The following is a 16544-nucleotide window of genomic DNA, read 5'->3' on the forward strand; positions in this document are numbered from 1 at the left end:
CGCGTTGCTCCGCTGAAGGGCGGACACTGTTGAAAACACTTCTTATAGGGACACATCGCCAGCACACCCCTCGGCTGTCTTCTCCGCACCAGCCTCGCGAATTTCTGCTCTCGAACCAAAGTTTTTCTGCGTTAAAACACCTTTTGAGGAGTTTTGAAAGAGGCGCCCGTGAAGGCGGCACCGCTGAGGCGAGCCGGGCGGGCTGAGGTGGGCCGGGCGGCTGCTCCCTCCCTCCCTCCTTCCCCTCCCTCCTTCCCTGCCGCGCCGGCCGGGGGACATGTGACAGAGCCACTTCTGCCTTGAAGCCGCCGAAGGGGAAGGGGCCGGGGAAGGGCACAGATAGACCTCCCTCCGCTTCTCCGGCTCCCACCGAGGCCGCGGCCCCGCGGGGGAGGCGCCGTCCCTGCCCCGCCACAGGTGCAGCCGGAGCCCGAGGCACCGCGTCCTCCAAGAGACCCCGCACGGAGGTAGGGACGGAGCGCCCCGCCCGCCGCTCGCCCCCCGCGCCGGGGCGGGGCCGGGTCGGACAGCGCAGCCCCCCCGGGGCCGCGGGCAGGGCGTGGGGGGCGGCCCTGGGGCCGGAGCCTCGCCCGGCGGGGGCTGCACCCCTGCCCGACCCCACCTGCGGCGGAGGCAGGGGCGGCGAGGGGGCTCCTCCGCCCGCGGGCCATAAAGGGCCGGGGCAGGGCCGGCGCGGCACTGCGGTACCGCGGTACCGGGGCGGCCGGCGGGTGGATGCGGCAGCAGGAGCGGCGGCATCTGGCGGGAGCGGCTCCTCCCTCCGCCACCGCCGCCTCCTCCTCCGCCGGCGGCTCCCGACGGTGCTCTCCGGGCGGCGGGAGCGCCGGTGCGGGGCCCGGCGCGGCCCCGGCATGGCTGTGCCCGGTCCGCTCGGTAAGTGCCCGCGGCGGGGCCGGTGTTGGTGACCTTGGCCGCCGCCCCGGGGGGACGGAGCCGCGCGGGGCTCCTGCGGGCCCGGCCCCACCTGCCCGGGGATGCGGCGCCCGGCGCTGCCCGCGGGGCATCCGCGGGGGATTGGGGGCGGCGGCGGCTTTCGTGGCGTGTGCTCCTTATGTATGCAAGCCCATTACGTTCCTGATCGATAACTGCTTCTTAAGTAATCATTCCATCGGTTTCTTTTTTAATGCAGCTTGCTTCAGGGAAAGTAGGTTTCTCTTCTTCTGCAAAGGTGCAGAGCTAAAGAGCACCCGAAGCAGCTTTTCTGTGAGACCGAGATATTTAGCAAAAGAGCATTTACTGGAGGGCATTCCTACCCTTCCCCATCCCATTAAGATGTGTAGTTGTCGCTCACCTTGGGCAAAGGACAGCACTTCTATAGAAGGATACGTGGATACAAGAGCTTCATTGCTTTTCCAGTTCGGGATGGAAATACTCAGCTTGCACGAGTATTGCATAAAGTGCCTTATGACTATTTTAGGTTTATTAGACTCATTTCAGTGACATGACCTAGTAGTGATGTGGCTGAACCTACATTTCAAACTGTTTTATGCCTCTTTCTGTCGTGCTTGAGTGGAGAATGGAGTGAGAAGGGGTTCTGTAAGGAAAAAAAACTTTGATCAGCATAAGTTTGTACTTATGTCTATACCTTCTGCCTTCTCACTGCCTTACTGTAAGGATTTAAAATAGAGTAGGATTTCTCATGCAGTATGTTTCCTACTGTATTTCTGGTTCTGATGACAATTCCCTAGGAAAAAGTTCATTTAGACTAGAAAAATGTTAAAATGTTCAGCTGATGATAAACATATAGCCCATTGATTTTTTTTTTCTGCTAGTATTTTAATTGTTGATTTAGCAGCAGAAGAAAAAATATGACTTTACTGTTGTACTAGTATTGCTAGAACTCTTACTGTAGTTCAGTAGCCACAAAGACAGTTTTTGCCTGGCTGAAGTGTCCCAAAAGGCCTTTCCTGCTGGCAGCAGCATGTGAGGCAGGTACTGTTGCCATGTTCATTGGGGTCAGTGGAAAGACTGCTATGATTTCATTGAGGGCTGAAATGGAGAAAGTGAATCTAAGCTTGGATGCTTGAGGCACTGTAGTGCATTGTCATCATTCAGCTAAATGTGAATTAATTTTTAAATTTCTTCTGTAATTATACTGGATTTTATGAAGACTTAATGCTGATTAAAAAACAAGTACAGGCAGAAAACCAGCATAGAGTCAGATACACAGTTCTTTTAACACCAGCGATGCTTTCACTGGGCTGTGAATTGGTTCTTACAGAATAAGAATGAAAAGTAAAGTAGGTGATCACTAAACTGTCACGTTTTGGTCCAGTATAAGTGTTACCACTCTTTTAATACTATATTTGCTTTTAGATTAAAAGCAACACTGCTCTGAAAACAACTGTGAAAACAGGTGCCTTTTAGGCTGAAAACGGGCTCGCATATCGAAAGGATCACATGTCAGCATGTGAAACCTGCAGCATGCCTACAGAAAAATTGTAATGGGGGCCCTGATAAGTTGTGCCCGGAGTGATAAAAAACTGCCATGCTCTGTACTGACTTCCAGCACTTGTCATTATTTAATGAATACCATCTTACAAAATATGTTTCCCTTTTTGTAACCAAAAAGGATTCTGAAGTTCCACGTTTGGACCCAGACTTCACATTCTGGCAGTGCTTGGATCCATTTGTTGGGACATGTTCATTGCTATTTTTAACTTATGTAATAAGAATTTAATCTTATTTGTTACAAACTCCATCATACTGAAGGCACTCAGAAAGCATTACAGTATATAATAAATAATGCCATTCAGTAGCTTACCAGCACTGTATTTTTTCCCTCTGGAATACTACAAGTTATGGTAAAATTCACATTCTTCATTGTATGAAAATGAAATAAAAATAAAGCCAGGAAACTAAAGACAAAACTCTAAATGTGGTGTCTTAGTAGTGATGCTAGAAAAAAATGTAATTGTTTTGTGATGAAAGGCTACTTAAAAATTTAAAATATAAAACATTTTCTTTTTGAAAAATAGTATTTAAATGCCAAGTAGAAATGAAAGTCCATATCCTCTCTGCTTCCCACATGCATTCAAAAGCAAGATATGAACTGCTAAAAACAAATGGAAAAAAAGTCACCGAGTTAACTGTAGCATATTTGCTCCTGTTCTGCAACTGTTTTACTTCACAGCAGCTCTGGGACTTACTGATATGTGGAAGGGATGGGGTGAGGTAGAAATGAGCAGCCTTCTTCTCTAACTTGCCCATTGGTTTGAAGTTGCTGAGCAAGGAAGAAGTCAGGCAACTGAGTGAATGTCATTTCCACGTTCAGTGCAAGTACATACAGCTGAGTGTGCATTATATCACAAGTAATAGCCTGTCTGATTGTGCAAGTAAGTGGAATCTATTGGCACAGCTCTACATCTGTTTCTTGGGAATTTTTGTGGACATACTGAGGAGTTCTAGCATGGCTCCAAAAGTGGAGTGGATACCCGTGGCTCTTGTGTACTGCATACTAGTTTAAATTACGCATTCTCCTTTATTCTGCTTTTGCCCTGAGCTCTGAAAAAAAGCCCGGTCTCCCTCATACCTGCATTCCTGTAGCTATAACTTTGTCACTTGTCTCCCTTCCCAGACGAGATGCCCCGGCAGTTTCCGAAGCTGAACATCTCGGAGGTTGACGAGCACGTGCGACTTCTGGCAGAGAAGGTCTTTGCTAAAGTTCTCCGAGAAGAAGACAGCAAAGATGCACTGTCACTCTTCACTGTGCCTGAGGACTGCCCTATTGGGCAGAAGGAGGCCAAGGAAAGGGAACTGCAGAAGGAACTGGCAGAACAGCAGTCCCTGGAAACTGCTAAAAGGTTTGTTCAGTAGTTGCTTTCGTAGTGGAAAATGTTTTTTTAAATAAGGTTGAGTTAATATTGAAATACCTGGTAAATAACATTCTGCTTCTTACTACTTCAGGAGAAAGATGAACAGGAGGTACCTGGGGCAGCTGTGTGATGTCCTTCTGTCCTAGGGAGAAGGTGTGGGGATGGGCCCTAGGGAGCTTGGGTTGGTGAGCTTCTCTCAGCTGTGTTTCCAGCAATAGCACAGATATTGCTTATGCAAGTTTAACAAACAGCATAGCCGGGTAGAAATGAACACAACCCTAAGGCTCTTTAATGTAAGAAGAGTCAGGAAAAGAAACACTCCCCTCACCTTATTCTAGTTTCATTAAGAGAAATGGAAAATTTTAACACACAGAAAATGACAGTGGCATGATATTTCTTTTTGTCTCTGTAAAAATAGATGAAAGCAAAGACATTACATTTAAGATCAAGGGAGAAGGTGAAAAGTGGTATTGGCATAATGAGGTTATTCGTAGGTTTCCTTTACTCACAGAGAGAAAATCTAACCACTGTCAGCCATAAAAAGGGCACATTAAAACAAAATAAATTGAATTCTACCTCTGGTTTACCCAGGACTCTAATGAAGCCAAACTTGCTTTGGTTTATGATTTCTCTTCTGTGAGAGAGGCAGCCTTCCCCTGATGTCAGGCTGTTCCAGTGTCTTGCCTTCCGAGGACTGCTGGGCTGTTCCTGGAGCCACGTGAGCCCAGCAGCAGCCTGACACCAAATGGGGTGGACGTGTACAGACTCTTCAAAAAGCAGGCAGACAAGAAAGCCTTTGGAAGTGATACTAAACACATGTACCTGGTTAGCTGCAGACAGTCAGTTGGGCAACACTTGGAATCATATTTCTGGAACAGAAGGGAGAAGAGTCAATTTAGTTAAATTAAGGTATGACTCACTGATGATACAGGCTGAGAATTCTGGTTTTTGAATTGTGCAAGTGGGTTTCCCAGTTGGCATGTTCATAGACATAAACAGGCACAGAAGGGAAAAGCAGATGTTTTCATTCAAGCAAATGTTTGGTATATCTTTCCTCCCAAACTAATAAGTTTCATTTTAATTTGGGGAATTGTCTGGTGGAAATATGTTCTGTCAAACTCAAGTTTTGTACAAGTTTAGCTGTGGGAAGCTGGACATTGTATGTATATTCTTTGCATGTGGGAACAGAACAAGTATTCATCCCTGTGCAGCAGGACTGATGCATACTCGAGGACAGGGACACCAGTACAACTCGTGTTGTTTTCAGCTGCAGCTGATCAATGTTGCCAAGACTTTCATACTCATTTCCAAGGGGGCTACAAGTACTTAAGAGGGTGGAATTTGGTTATAGGATGTTAATTGTATCAGCATTGCAAGTTCTTATTCTTAAGAAGTAATATGCCACTTTGAGAGAGTATTCCAGTATTCCTTTTTCTCTGTTTGTGATTCTTACTAACATTTTAAGGTTTTAGTATCTAATTTATAAAATTAGGGACTGTTTCTACTATGTTTATTTATTATATGAATATCTAAAATACATTTAAATACATTTAAACTGAGTAAGGAAAATTAATTAAATCTTTAGAGATATTCGAAAACTCCACTCAAGGCATTAAAATTACTGCACTGAAAAACTACAGCATCCTTTATCGACTGGCTTATCTGAGGTGCACATCTGTCACAGTTTTGCTGAGGAAGGGCAACATTTTTAAATTCATGGGAGTTCCTCCTGAGGGGAGGAATAGACTCACATATCAAAGCCATACTATGTTATCGCTCTGATAAACAGCATCAGCCTTTGGCTTCAAAATCTCCTCAAACACTGCCTAAGGAATAACGAGGTGCTCCTTGTTTTTCTTACAAGTTTAACTGAATGACTGTATGTGACATTTTGATGCATAGTCTTGTCTGACAACTAGATGAGATTTAAGTCTTGCTGTTTTGGGAAGAATGAGAAGTATGTGTCTGAGTCTCTGAGAATTGACTCTCACTAAAGCGAGCACAGTGATCACGTATTCCTTCTATGCAGTGACTTGCTGAAACTGAATTTGTAAAAAGTGAAACGAAAACCTTAGAGCATCTTAGAGTGATTGTAAATAAATTATGGCATGTTGGATTCACGTGGAGGGTAAGTGCAATTGTGTGTAGTGTATACCATGGGAAATGTCAATAGGAAAAAGCTAAAAGCACAAAATACTTTGTGACCAATGTTTTTTCTGTGGTATGAGAAATTTAACTTGTAAAATTTCCTAGAGGGTGATTTCTTTGCTGTAGTCAGTTTTTCAGTGTATTTAGTGTTTTATACCATGGCTTATTATGTCTTATACCGTGAATTCATAGGAAGAAAAGTTTCAAGATGATTCGATCCCAGTCTTTGTCATTACAAATTCCATCTCAGGAATGGAAAGCACCACCGGCCAATCCTGTCCTGTCTCCTGCAACGCCAGTTCTTCCAAGTGCTTTTGTGCCAGTCCAAGTGCCATATGATGTACCAGAATTCCAGAGAGTTTCAATTAGTGGAGACTACTGTGCAGGGGTAAGAAACCATTGGTTTTCCCCTTTCTGTATCTAGAGGGGAGGGGGAAATCCCATATATGCATATGAAGTGTAAAATGCCAATATATTATGGTTCTTTGCAACAAACTCTAAACTGCTTTGTGGACACAGTGATTTGTAAAACGGTTACAGTCAAGGGCAGGTTGTTTTATACTCTTTATAAAAATATTTTGGGTAAAAACATAGATACCAACAAATGGGTAATGTATGGTAGGAGGAAAAAAAATTGTGTGTGTTGTTTTGCGTATGGTATTTGGATTCTGCGTCTCTCACTGGCTTCCTGACACCTGGGGCAAGATCCTTGTGGTCATACACCAGTAGTTCTGGGAATTCAGTCTCCTTGTCGCTGGCGTGGATTCGGTTTGTTTCTAACACGGCTGTTTAATTTCTGTCAGTATTTATCCAGGTTTTCCTTTCAGGTTACAGTTGATGACTATGAACAAGCTGCCAAGAGCCTGGTGAAAGCTCTTCTCATTCGAGAAAAGTATTCCCGTCTTGCCTACCATCGCTTCCCAAGGACAACGTCCCAGTACCTGTGCAGCATGCGAGATGAAAAATGGAAGGTTGAAGATGAAGTGTATCCAGGTCAGTGTCCTTTTTAAAATACTGAATTACATTCTAAAAATTTCAAAATCATTTTAAAATACAGAATTAAACCCATGCACTGCTGTAGTAAAGGGAAGTTGGATTTTCTTGTGGTGATCTCTTCGGAGGGTCTTTGCCTCTGTCATTTGTTCTGTGAGTGAGTGAAGAATCACTGACAGACCTGAGTTATAAATCCTGGGCCTAATCTGAAACTTTGAAGCTGTCAAAACTTAAAAACTCATTCTAGGCTCTCATTGATTATTTTCTTCTTGCAGCATATGGGATGTTAAGTAGTAAACTTGTGTTCCCCCAGAAAAAAGCTACATGGATACGGTTTAAAGGGACAAGTCATTCCTCCTCATCTTGGCACACAGAACTAAGGCATAAAAGAGATGATGAGCTCATCTACATCGTAAATGGAAGCATGATACAGACAGGCCAGTTAGCAAGCCCTGAGTCAGGAATTTCACAGTCAGGGTACACTTGCCAGGTCAAGACTGGAAGCTGTGCAGTCATACTTGTTGGGCATTCTGCCTGGGTAAATAAACTCTGATCTCTCAACAAGGCTTATGAGGTTGAACATATTCCCCCCCTGTATGTCACAAACTGTATTTGTCACTGGGCTGGGTTGTGTCGTGAAGGCTTTGCTTGTGCATTCAGCTGTTTGCAGTGCTCGGTTCTGGATTAGCCTGCGAGGAGCCACCTTTGGCCTGTCCAGATGTGCCACTGCAGATGTGTCCATGTTGTTGGCAATCTATTCTCAGCCATGAAGTGACATTTTGAATCAATTACCTTCTGGCTCAGTGGTTGAAAGAGGGTGAATGAATCTGTTTTCGAGGAGTTTTTATCCAGCAGGAGTGTGAAGAGGACAGTATACTGAATATTCAAGACAGGAAAGATATTTTGGAACAGCTGCCAGAGAGATATTTCCAAGTTATTATTACGTTAATAACTTTCCTACAGTTACGATTTCGAGCTTACAACACAAATCTCATTACACAATGTCTTAATTAGCACAAGTTACCAAACACAAACTCCCACAAACTGAAAAACTCCAATCAAAACACAACACAACCAACTGATTAAACAAGCCCCTCCAAAACCTACCAACCAGCCACTGCTTTGATCAGAGGGAGAAGTCCTGAGTGTTTTAGTTATTTCATTCCCAACCATGAGTGAGGTGCATTCACTGATGGTTGAGAGAAAGTGGTGAGGGCAGCTGAGAGGGACTGCTGTTCTCACTATGAGAACAGCTGCATTACTGTGTGGTTAAATACAAACTTCCAAAATTGCTACAGTGAGTCAGAAGCTGAAAAGAAAATAATGAAGTCAACATGTATTCAAAATGTAGTCAAAATATGAAGTCAACAACTATTTTATTGTTCCAAAATCTCAACTGTACTTTCAACCATCCTAGTTTAAATACTTCTCCAAACTCATTTGGAAAATTGTTCCATCATACATTATAAAGAATAGCACTAAATCTGTGTATACATTGGTTCAGAGAACTCTTATAACAAATAACATTTGAATTAAGATAAGCACTTAATTTAGAAAGGGACTGCAGTTCAAGCCTGTCAGAATCAAGCTGTGTTGTAACAGCAGATCTTTTATAGTAACTGAAAATGTGATTTTAATGAAAGTACAAAGATCTGCTAGAAATGAAGCATTATAGAAGCAGAAAGTTCCTTTTGTAATTGTTTTGCCTTTTCTGTAGGTTATTTCTTCTAAATGTAATGTAAATTTATTTTCAGATTTCCATTCACCCCCAGAAGAAAATGAAGATCCCTACAATCTTGATGATGCTCCAGACAACCTGGATTACGTTATCAAGCTGAAAGGTGGCATTCCCTTTGTTTATGATAACAAGGAAATGATGGAACTCAATGAGCCTCGGAGTTTGCCGTATCCTGACCTGGAGACCTACACCCTTGACTTGAGCCACGTTCTTGCTCTGATTGCAGATGGGCCAACGTATGTTTCTCTTTTGTTATTCTCTGCCCTTTCAGGTTGCAGGTTTCCTTTAGTTTAGTACTTCTCTCTTTTGTGATATTTAATTCCTCAACATTCTCAGTAATGTTTTGCCTTTCTTGAGCATTAGTGCACCATGGAAGAACTTAAAAGGAGAAAATACAATGCCACATATGGCTATATTTAATTTTTTGGTGTCTTTGCATCGACCATGGCAAAATAAGAAGCAGTTAGCAGCAACAAATTGGCCAAATGTTTCTGTTCAAGTCAAATCTGACCCAAACTTCTTGAAGCATGGGAACTGAAACTTGAACCTCAACCTTTTTTTTTTGTGGGGTTTTTTTTTTTTTTTTTTGTTTAAATTTTGTTTTGGCTTATTCTGAATTTGAGGTTTTTGAACAATTGTCTGGAATTCCTGCATGAAGAGAACCTCTGCATATGCAGAGCATACAGATCAGTCACTGACACACACGTGACAAAGCAGTGTCCTTGCCCAGTGCATAATAAAATCATCCAGTTTTCAAGCTTACCTCCCAGCTGGGGCTTGGAAACAGCATGGCCTCAGCACCAGGAAAGGAAAAGAATCCATTTTTAGGACGGAACTAATCAGGAACCCGGGCTGTTCTGAGCTGTTTGCCCTCTCTGCCAGCACTGCATTCCTAGTCCTTCTGCCTTGGAGAGATCACCAGTGACAATGTGAACAGTTGGTCACACCTGATGCATTCTTTCCCCCTAGAGTCTGTGTCTGACACCTGTGTCCGTCTGTCTGCCTTGAGCTTTGATAGTGGCAGAGCACGTGGGCTAAACAGACTTGTCCCATTCCCTAGGCCCTCTTTCAAGAGCAAATCCCTGTGCTTCTGCCAGCACTATCAGCACTCCTGCTCCAAATCTGTGCTAGCTTGAGTGGGTTACAGAATGCAATGGGTAAAATGCATTTCCAGTTCCAGTGTGTTACATTCCAAAAGACAGATAATGAGACAATAAAAGGACAAGGAGGAAAAACTCGAAACAAAAGTGGTGCTGAGGACCCTTCTTTTTGCAGCTTTAAGTTACCAGTCTTCTAAGGTTTAAGTTAGCTGTTAACAGTCTTAGCAGGAAGCCATAAGTAAGAAGGGCCTTGGTAGGACAAGTTAAAACACGCAGCACCTTTGGGAATGTAGGAGCCATCGTCTGCTCCTTCCACTTCTTCAGAGTAAGCTTTTGCAGGCTCATTCCCACTCTCTGATAAATATGCAGAAACCAAAAGTAAAAGGTCTTTCCAGTAATCCTGTTTCATAAACTCTTCTTATGGTATTGTTTCCCTGTTTGCAGCAAGTGCTCTCCTCTCACTTACCCCATCACACACGGGGCCACTCGGAGATCAAGAACCACTGTTGGTTAATCTTTGCTGCTGGTAAATCGATGAAATCTCACCCCTACTCCTCAGACTTCTGGTCTCTGGGATGATAATATAACCCAACAAAGATTTCCTGCAGTGGCCGAACAGGTCTCAATCAGGATCGGATAAAGTGAGACTGTTCCTGAGTCGGAATTTCAAAACCATTATGGGATTTGTGTCCCACGGAGGAGAGATTGTCAACAAGAAAGCAGGAAAAAGCAGGCTATTACATTAATAGTGCTACCAAAATATTGTAGAGTCAATATGAATTGACAGATGGTGAAGAGAAAAACCGTGTCATTGGTTAAAAATAGAATGAGAAACATGACAGAAGATGAAAGTGAAGGCAGAGCTCTGAGTAGGCAAGCAGGAACAGAAAAAGCATCATTTTCTGAAAAGGGCACAAGAAATTATTGTGGAAAAAAAACTACTTCTACACAATATATGTGTTTTTAAGGCATAAAAAATGAAAGTATATTGGATCTTATCTTGGCTTCTCATATTCAACTGAAAAAGCAAATAAATTTGGGGGATTTTACTGTGAAAACTTTGATGCTCTTCCTCAACTTAAAATACAAGTAGTTTTAAGTTGCAGTTAATTTTTGTGTTTTCTTTCACAGAAAAACATATTGTCACCGGAGGCTTAACTTTTTAGAATCTAAATTTAGTTTACATGAGATGTTAAATGAAATGTCGGAATTTAAAGAACTAAAGAGTAATCCCCACCGAGACTTTTATAACGTGAGAAAGGTAAGTGTGAAAAGGGTTAAAGGCATGACATTGTTTTCAGTAGGAGTTGCAGGAATTTTGCCTTTCTTATGGGAGGTGTAGATGATATGCATGAGGTGGTGTGTGCAAACCACTCAATTGAATTAAGTGATTTTAAGAATATTAACATTTTTCTACATGGGAACATTCCAGGAAAATTAACTTGAATGTAAATGGGTTAAATGGATTATGCTAAACTAATTTGTTTACTTATTCAGAATCAAAGGGGCTTACTTGTATGCAGATTACTTTAAAGCAGGGAAACAGAGTTAATCAAATGAAGCTCACTTGGGTTATGTATAAAAATATCCACGTGGAGATTTAATTAAGTTTAAAGAACTCACTTAAAGACAGTCAAGTGCATTTTTCTGCTTTCATGTAGGTAAATCCTACTAGACTATTCCTACTAGAGTAGGAACAGCTGTATAGATTTTAGGTAATTATTGCACATCATACTGAAAATACGTGTTTAAATACATGTCAGAAGACCTCCCACAGAAACTGAACTGAGGGTTCATGCTGCCACCAGTATCTGGTACAAAAAGTCTGTGAAATATTAAGTAAAAAGATTATTTGAGTCATAGTCTTGGCTGCCTCTGAGGTACCCTGGGATGTAATTAGGAGACAGGTAGGGAATCAGGGAGCTGATTTAATTTCCTGACATATTCACACCCATGGGAGCTGTGTTCTCTTCAAAGTAACAGTGTTAGGCTGCTTCATTTGCTTCCCTGTCCTGAAGTGAAGAGGAAGTTACTGGAGAGATAATGCTTCATTTGATAGGTGAGATTTCTTCACAAAGCAGTAATTGTTGCTGGTGTTTTTAACCACTTCAGGTCCATTCTGCACTGCTTCTATATGCAAGTGGAAATGGTAATCCTTATTTTGTAACCTCAGGGTTTACTAATCCTTCTTGTTAGGTTCTGGTTAGTGCTGGTGCATCAAAAAGTTCTCTTGGCTTTTCCCTGTAGTGCCCAGTGTGCTTGCTGCCTACTGAGTGCTTGTTACTGTTGTGAGAACAAACTGTCCAAGACAAACCCTGCTAAACAAAAGTGCTTGTTGGCTGTTCCAGTGGCCATCACAAGGGGAGAAGCAGATGAGCTGTCAGGTAGATTCTAATGCATTTCACACTTCCATCTGTTCAGTGTAGGGACGGGAGGATCTGTCAGCTAATTCACTCAAGCAGGACTCAGGTGGCACGGACTCAGCTCCTAAGTTGACATAACCCTGGACAAGATATTTCCTTGTGCCGCATTCAGATAAAACACTTCACTGGCTGACAGAGGCTTTAATAATAAAGCACGTGCGGACTGAGACACGCAGAGGACAGAGGTGTGGATTGGGTAATTGCCACAATCAATTTGATTACTGAGAAGTTGTGATTAACAGGATTGTACTTGCTAAGTTCAGCTTTTGATATAAAAGCAATTGTCCAATGTCTCTGGGCGTATCTTTATTATTTTTTAATTACGTACTGTTAAATAAGCCCTTCTACAAATGGATTCATGCTGTCCAAAAGCACAAAATGTGCATTGCTTCCCCTCTGGCAACACCCAAATTCAAGAGAGCAGGAACAAGCTTGCTGTCCTCTGCCAGAGATCATTCCTGCTGCCAGTTACTGCTTTAAAAATTCTTGCTGCACAGAGTTAATCTTGCTCAAAGTATTTCTATGAAGCAAGCTTACAAGTAGTAATTTTCTAAAGCACTCTGGAAAGATACATTTCCTGTAAGCCCCCAAATAATCTTTTGTTCCATCTGTCTTGCTAACCCAAGCAATGTTTGGAACTGTAACTTCCCTGAAGTGCTTCCTCCCTAATAACAGTATTAGTAGTGAAACTCTTGAAAGCAGAACTTCTTGGCCTATTTTTTCAAGATGTCTCTCTCTGTTAGTCAATCCTAGACAGTGCATCTTGCTCACAAGGAAAGCAAGAAATAAGCTTCACCCTCCAAAAGGCTTGGTGAAGTTGTCTATTCCACCCTTCGGACACCGGTGTGGAGATCCTGGTAAAATCTTGTTTGCTTATACAAAACAGCCAAAGTAACTGATGGAAACTGCCAAAATTAGAGCAGTTGTGAATGCAGTGGCAAGGTCAATCAGTGAATGTGTATTACTGCTTTTAGAAAGGTACAGTAGAAAGCTGGCCAGGATTAATTGCTGGCATGACAACCAAAGGTTACTATTTTTTTCCCCTGCCTCCTCTCCCCTCCTTTTTTTTCCTGATTTAATAGGATTCTCCTCCAGTGAGTTCACCTGTTTCGTACATGGCATGTATGTATTATATCTTATGTATTGAACTTAACCAGAGTGCAGCCAAAGATATGTTTTGATCATGCTAGACCTGGAAAATTGCCCTTTAATAAAGATAACACGTATTTCTCTAGACAGACAAGAATCCACAGGTGCTAAGACAGTGTGGCTGGCTCCAGCTGGCTCCCCACAGGAGGTGGACAACTGTGCATGCAGGACAGTGCTGACTTTAGAGAAGCCCCTTGAGTCTGCCATCAGCAGGGCTCTGCCAGGTCCTCCAGCTGATGCACAGCAAAGTGCAGTCAGCACACATAACTCCTGGTTTGCCTGCACTAAGGATGAAGTTAAGGAATAAGAGTTTAGCTCTATGGTGGGACAAACTCAGAACTGGGTTGTAACCTTTGTGTACCAGGGTGTCTTGCTCTCCAAAACAAGTAGGTGAGCAGGGCTTCCAAAATGCCTCTGTGCCCAACAACCTCAGATAATTCAAAGCAGACAGTTAAGTTTTTTAGCTGAAATACACCTTCAAATAAAGGACCTACACCTGAATATTATTTTAGTTTTATTAAAATATTGCTAATTGCAGGAGGTGTCCTTCACTGCAAATAGCTTTGATGTAATTTTCGAAAGATGAAACAATTACAGCCTAAGGCTCTTCCGATGTTCTTTCTCTGTGTAGCCATTATTTCAGTGTGTCAGCAAACCAGACCTGAGGGGATATGTCCTAGCAGTGCCTCTTACATGTGACATTCTCCTTCCCAGTAGGCTCACTCAGATGCCCAGCCTTGTGTGGCAGCAGGGCTTTGGCTGGGGCTGGGGAACTGGGCATGGAAGAAGGCAATGCTGCAGTGTCTCACACAGCCCTGCTCAGTGCTGTACTGCAATAGCTGGCTGCTGCTGTGACTCACTGTTTGCATTTAGGCTGGTTTTTAGTAACTATTGGTTAGACAAAAAGGAAGTAAATTCTAGCTGGTTTTTACGACCACAGAGTTGAAATACCACTTGTTACTTGTAAGAAAGGAAGTTAGAGTGGGTTTATATGATACTAAATTCTATAGATCTCACTAAAGACTGAATTAAATTAACAGATGTCTGCTTTTTAAATACATGATTACAAGCCTCATGGGTGAACACTGAATCTATACCTTAACTTCCCTGAACTTTGATTCATTCTGAGTTTGCTTCTTTTTTTTTTTCTTTTTTCTCTCAGTACCTACTTACTGACTTTGGTTCTGAAATGGTTTCATCATATCAACCAAAATGATAGCGAAAGGGAAGACTTATGGGTTAGCATGAGGTGCAGAGGGAATGCCCCTGTGCACCTTGGTTAGCATGACATGTGCCTTGCCACTGATAACTGGCAGCAAAGCTGTATGCTGTGCTTTCAAAGCACTGGGAGTGCTACTTCTGCCCTCGTGTCTTGCAGAGATGCTGCGATAAATCCTTGTGTCCAGCCTCAGTCTTGCAAGTGAGCACAAACTACGATCAGGTGTAAAGGCATCAATCATTATAATGCAGAATTTCTGTAGAGACCATCAAGGAAGCTTTTCCTCTATCCTTTCTTTTAGTAATTAACAGAAAAAGAGTTTTGTTTCTTTTCCCAGCAGTGTATTTCTGTACTTATTTGAATACAGACACTCTGGGGGTTGATTCTGTGTTTTGCAAGTACAGCCAAACAAGATGCTGGAGACACGGGGATTCTCATCTTGTCTCTCCTGGTTTCTGGGTTGCTCTGGATGCCATAATTATGAATTAAGCAAGCTCACAAGCTCTAAGGACTATTTCTACTGCCAGGAGCATTCCTGCTCTACCCTAGGGCAGAGTATTTTGTGCCTCTGTTATGCCTGTTACAGAACTGCAAGCAGAGAATCAAGCATGTTGTATAAAGCTGTTGCCATCCAATCTGAAGAGTTAAGGCAGTATGGCTGTATTGGTGAGCAGGGAATTTAGCAGTGGGATGTGGAATGATTTCCTTTCAATCCAGCATGGAAGTAAAGCTTGCAGAGGATTTGGTGCCAAGTTCCTGCATCCCAGAGCTGGAAGTATTTACGAGCTCAAGTGTATGTGTTCAGAAAATGCAGTAGTGTGGAGCTGTGGACACGACTGACCTCCACACCGGAGAAGTTCAGTGTCGTTAAACAGGGGTGGCCTTGGCTTTCTTTTTGCTGCACTTACCCCTTAGCAGTCTGACTCTAGCTCATGTGCCTAATTCAGTGCAACACTGTGCCTGATATGCACAGATAAGCATCCATAAATAGATAGGAGATGGATGTTTTGTGGAGATCTGAGAGATGGTGGAAGGAAAGAGAAGGAATGTGGGAAGATAAGGGAGGAGGCAGAGTAGTTTTATGGAAGTTGGTGCTGGTGAGAGGTGATTTGGAGGGCAATGGGAACTCTTTCAAGCTGTAAGTTGTACACAGATGTAACCACCTTGACTGAGAAGTGTGTGCATTTCAGCCCAAGGCCTGCAGGCAGAAGTGCAGGTCAATAAGGAAAGGAAGGTGGCCCCTTCTCAGTCTGAACTGAAAGGTGCAGAGGAAGAAAGGTTGTCTTCATTACATGGAGAACTGCTGAGTGAAGGGAATTCTACCATTCTACCTTGAATTGCAAGAAAACTGATGTCCACCATTGCTTGAAGGATGGAATTAAAAGAATTAAACCTTTATGTTAACAATTGTTTTCATTTTTTAAAAAGGAGAGTTCTCTGAAGGCCTAATATTGTGTTCCAAGACAGGCTTCTGTTTCTCATTCTGTTTTTCTCTTCTTTGAAGATTAATGTGACCTTGAGTGAAAGGTTTTGTCCTGGGGGAGGGGAGAATAAGAAATGCAATAGGAAATCTGGCTAAGGGCATGGAACCCTGTTTTTTTTCCACTAAGGAGAAACTGGGCTGGAGTGGCACTATAGCAAATTCGAAAATGCAAGCAGAATGTTTGCAAATAGAAGCAAGTAGGCCTTGTGGCAGAGGCTTGTTATTTGTGGCCCAGAAAAGCTTCAGCTTACTTCAAGTAGTGTATGAAGAACAGCTTAAAATGGGACTGATTTTGTCTTTTCTGGGGAGAGGCAGGAGGCAAAGGGGGCATTTGTCCCCCTTACATGATCCCAATGTGTTCAGATTCTTTTAGTAGAAGCCTTTCATAATGAATAACAATGAAATTAGTAACAATCTCTTAGCATGGTAACATTTCAAATAATAATAACAACAGT

The 16544-nt window shown here is 42.7% G+C and overlaps 1 protein-coding gene across 2 annotated transcripts in view; it reads left to right on the forward strand.

Annotated features, from left to right (window-relative positions):
• Window positions 1-289: 289 nt before the first annotated feature.
• AMPD3 (adenosine monophosphate deaminase 3) overlaps window positions 290-16544 on the forward strand; it is a 31499-nt gene continuing 15244 nt past the window's right edge. Inside the window, exons 1-6 of one of the 2 annotated variants that reach the window (XM_050336305.1) lie at window positions 290-467; window positions 3599-3824; window positions 6177-6372; window positions 6812-6977; window positions 8732-8951; window positions 10947-11076. In XM_050336305.1, coding sequence (XP_050192262.1) covers window positions 3604-3824; window positions 6177-6372; window positions 6812-6977; window positions 8732-8951; window positions 10947-11076 — 933 coding nt within the window. In that variant the 5' untranslated portion in view covers window positions 290-467; window positions 3599-3603. Of the gene's footprint in view, window positions 468-745; window positions 895-3598; window positions 3825-6176; window positions 6373-6811; window positions 6978-8731; window positions 8952-10946; window positions 11077-16544 lie in introns of those variants that run through there. The other variant, XM_050336306.1, reaches the window with a different exon arrangement.

This window comes from Myiozetetes cayanensis, unplaced genomic scaffold (genome assembly GCF_022539395.1).
Source record: "Myiozetetes cayanensis isolate MyiCay16 unplaced genomic scaffold, myiCay2020 scf6-25, whole genome shotgun sequence".
NCBI lineage: Eukaryota > Metazoa > Chordata > Aves > Passeriformes > Tyrannidae > Myiozetetes > Myiozetetes cayanensis.